The sequence below is a fragment of the Capsella rubella genome, unplaced genomic scaffold, assembly GCF_000375325.1.
Source record: "Capsella rubella cultivar Monte Gargano unplaced genomic scaffold, Caprub1_0 scaffold_5, whole genome shotgun sequence".
Lineage (NCBI taxonomy): Eukaryota > Viridiplantae > Streptophyta > Magnoliopsida > Brassicales > Brassicaceae > Capsella > Capsella rubella.
In genome coordinates, this window is record NW_006238919.1 from 4,579,745 (window position 1) to 4,583,733 (window position 3,989).

Consider the following 3,989-nt stretch of genomic DNA (forward strand, 5'->3'; position numbering starts at 1 on the left):
TTCTGTTCCAGAGAAGCGGCATTGGCTCATTCATGACTAAAACCTTGGAAGCCTACGACGAGGAGACGTGCTACGTGTTGGCTTCACTTCAGCTCCATTTCTACGAGGATGAAACCGATTTCCACTCAGATGACTGCCTTGGATACATAACCTTCAGCGTGAGGGGCACTACCTATTCTCTCACGTTTAAGGAAGTTGAAAACCTCTATGGGTTCTTGCAAGCAAGCGGGATGAGCCAAGATGTGCTTAAGGAGGAGATCAAGTCTGTTTGGAAAACAAATGGAGATGGGAAGGAGTACACCTCTTCGAAATCCAAGAGCGCCCAAATCCGAAATCCAGCTTTGAGGTATTTCCATAAGTCCTTGGCTAGTACGATTTTTGCTAGAAAGGAGACCGGGAATGTGAACGAGAGTGAGATCCAGCTCATAGATATAGTATTGAGTGGTGTATTGCCAAGTACTAGGGATGGTAGAGAACTAGTAGGAGATAAAATGGATGGTAGCATGGTCTCGGTTCTGTTAAACTAGCTGATGTACTGCAAGGATTGGGTATTTAAAGCTGTTAGGAGAGGTGTGCAAGGAGAGCTCAGTATTGGTGGACTAGTCACCCCGCTATTGGTAGCTTGTGATGTTGAATTACGGGGGAAGGTTTACAACGCTCGTTGGATTGACATTGAGACTTTAACAAGGACGCACTTCCTTGATAGCGAGTGTCCCAACGGGTTTTATCTATATAAGTTCACCCACCCTTCACTTGGAGCAGCAAGAATGGTGTTGCCTAACACCGAGCTTACAAAGATCAGATTGGGTGCTAATATCGACTTTTGGCCACCCGTCTCAGCGTTATATGACCCGAGGTCAGTCCAAGATCCTGTTCCTAGCTTCGAGTCAGCGCAACAAACCTATGCACCTGAGATCAGAGAAGAAGAGCCTGCTAGGGAAGACCAGGAAGAGGACTTCTATTTTGACGAGTGGGAAGAGTCCTCTAAGCAGTCAAGGGGGGTAAAGGAAGCTCATGAAAAAATTAGCATCCTTCAGAAGTGGAACAAGTTCCAAAGCAAGACTATCACGGCATTGAAGAACACTGTGAAGGATCTTGCTGGAACAGTTAAGGATATGGGGGAGCAGATCAAGGAGCTTCAGAACAAGGTTGGATGCTCAACCTCCACTACAGCCATGTCTAGTAATTTGGGGAGGAGTGCATCAGTCAGGACACATACCAAGTCCAACCTACCAGTTAGCCCGCCTAGAGCTTCATTTGATCCGAGGAGAAGTCTGTTCAGAACCAGAAGAGAACCGGGAGCTGACACGAGCACCTTACCCGAACGCACACCCGATCGGGCCGGCTCTTCACACCCGGTCGGGTCAGCCTATCACCTCGCAGTCGACTCTGAAAATATCCAAACCGAGCATGTAGCAGCAGGCCTCGACGTCATGAGCTCGTGGTTTGGACCACCACCCAAGAGGTAATTCTATTACCCTTAAACTTTGTAAATACATCCTTGCATTTTTAAAATTTCATTTTGATCCTAAGCCTTCCTTCAAATTTTTATTACACAAGGGAATGTGTAATTTAAGTTTGGGGGAGAGCTTAAGATAGCATTTGAAATGTTTTCTATTTTCTTATTTCGAATTTTTAGCATCTAGTCTTGCATTCATCTATGTGCATCAAAAAACCCCTAAAAATTTGAAAAATTTCAGAAACGCCTTTAAAAAACAGAGTGTTCATATAGTTGCATTTGCATATTAGTCTTGCTTTAAGGTTGTTGCATTTAGGATCATTGCATTAGCATAGGGGATTATGATGATTATAACCAAAGAACTTGTTGTTTCATTAGATTTAACACCAATGCCTTCGTTCATAGTTGTTTAATGCTTTCATTTGAGCTTGAAATGAGACCGCACCATTCTTTGATCGCATGATTTGAATTCTAGTCTAAACTGAAGCTTGCTTTGATATGATGCAATCCTTTACTTATAAGAACCTTAACTTGAATTGATAATTATCTAATTGTGATTTTTTTAAAACTCATGGATACCTTGTATACATACTTGGATTTTCTTTCCCTCTTTTTACCACTCTCTTGTTGATCCAAGTAGCTGGTCATAACCTTGACCAGTTATCCACACTCTAAAAACCTTAACCTTTCCTTCAAGCCTTTGTTTTAATTCTGAGTGGAAGGCCTATTTTTTGGGATTGAACTTTAAGAGAACGTGTTAGGTTTGAGCCGACAGGAATAGGGTCTTGAGTAGTTCTGATTTGCATTTTTCGGATCAGATAGGACTAGGATGGATTCTACTTGGGTTTTGGGATTTGTTGGGATGGTGAAAAGAAAAGAAAAGAATAAATGAATGAGTTGAGTCTTTAGGAGAGTAAAAGTTTCAGAAAAGATCAAGGTTCTAGTGAGAGATAAGTGGGGAATGCAAAGTATACAAAAGAAATGGTTCTGGATTTTAAAAGAAAGAGAGAAAAGTGTGAAGATAGCAAAATGCTTCTATGTCTTAAGTATTAAGAAGAAAGAGAACCATAGTGTTTATAAAGAAAACCCCCTATCCACAAGTTTATCATAAGAAACTCTCCTTAGACTTAGAACAAAAAGGGAAATTGGGATGAAAAGAGTTAAAGGGTAGAATAGGATCATATGAGTTTAGATGATTAGGATATAACTTGGGTACTTTGGGTAGTCAAGATGTTATTCCTATATGCATTTGTTGGTCCTTACCTTTAGCATTCTCCCAAAAGCTCAATCTTGTTCATAGAGAGATCCCAGCACTTGAACGATTAAACCCTCACCAAAAAGAGTCTCTATTTATCTCTTAAACCTTTTACTTGCCTAGCCAAATGAGTTTAAATTCAAATTCACATCCAGATTCACTGTTGCTACTTAATGAATGTTAAAAAGGATGGCTGACTTGATTGCTTGTCTAGGTTATGAGGCTGATGACATCTTGTGTTGAAATAGGAATGGCTAATGTCTTCAGAGTACAGCCTTTGAATTTCATTCTAGAATTACGAACTAGGACATTGGTGTTAAACTCTTTTGCAGCAAGTTTTGGTTCTGAGTCCCCACCTTCAAACCTCTCTCCCTACTTTGAATTTGCTTGAGGCCAAGCAAAGAATAAGTTTGGAGGAGTTGATAACCTTATATTTTTATACTCTTAAGCATATGTTTTGTGCATTATTTGCATGTCTAGGTCTCTACTTCTTAGGATTTCTAGTCTCTTTGCATTATATTTCGCATCTAGGATCTTTAGCATAGGGATTTCATATCATCTGCATTTTAGAGCAAAAACAGGTACACTCGGACACTGAAAAGCATGGACCCGATCGAGTGTGTCCAATCCGACCAAGCGAGCACAATCGATCACCCGGGATCACAAGAGGAAGCTTAACACGGACAAGCCGAGCATGGACCCGAACGAGCCCAACAAGCACCCGACTGAGCTCACCTTAAACCGACTTTGTAATTTGTCTTTTTGTGTTTTAGGGCTTCTTGCCCTTAGTATAAATAGACCCCTTGGGTCATTAAGCTAAAAACGAGTTTTCATTAGGGTTTTTCTCTGTAGCCACCAAACATTTCCAGAAACTTGTAATCTTTATATCTTTTTATCTATTGAGAATTTGGAGTTGTTTCTTTACAATATCTTGCTCCTTAGATCATTATCGATCTAGTTATGCAAGATTCAAAGATTTCTGGGTTTGTGTTCTTCATGATGAACTCCAGATCTGAGTTGTCTTTCTAGGGTTTATAGGATGGGTTAGGTGATGAGGAATCTTAGTTTCTGGGGTTGCTTAACTATAGATTTAGGTAGATACCTTCTGGATTAGGAGATCTTAATGCTATCTTAGCATTAACCATGTGGTATTAGATCTTAGACGTTCCAGCACTCAAAAAGTGTTCAAATGGAATGTCTGATCAACTAATGCCAGAGATCTATTTACTTACCCAGGAGATTGGTTGTTAAGGAGTAGATTGACATTAATGAGCT

The 3,989-nt window shown here is 40.4% G+C and overlaps 1 protein-coding gene across 1 annotated transcript; it reads left to right on the forward strand.

Annotated features, from left to right (window-relative positions):
* Window positions 1–261: 261 nt before the first annotated feature.
* LOC111830541 lies at window positions 262–3,427 on the forward strand. Its single transcript, XM_023782914.1, has 2 exons — window positions 262–1,465; window positions 3,285–3,427. The coding sequence occupies exons 1-2, from the start codon at window positions 531–533 to the stop codon at window positions 3,310–3,312; spliced, it is 963 nt and encodes a 320-aa protein (XP_023638682.1). The 5' UTR covers window positions 262–530; the 3' UTR covers window positions 3,313–3,427.
* The last annotated feature ends 562 nt before the right edge of the window (window positions 3,428–3,989 follow it).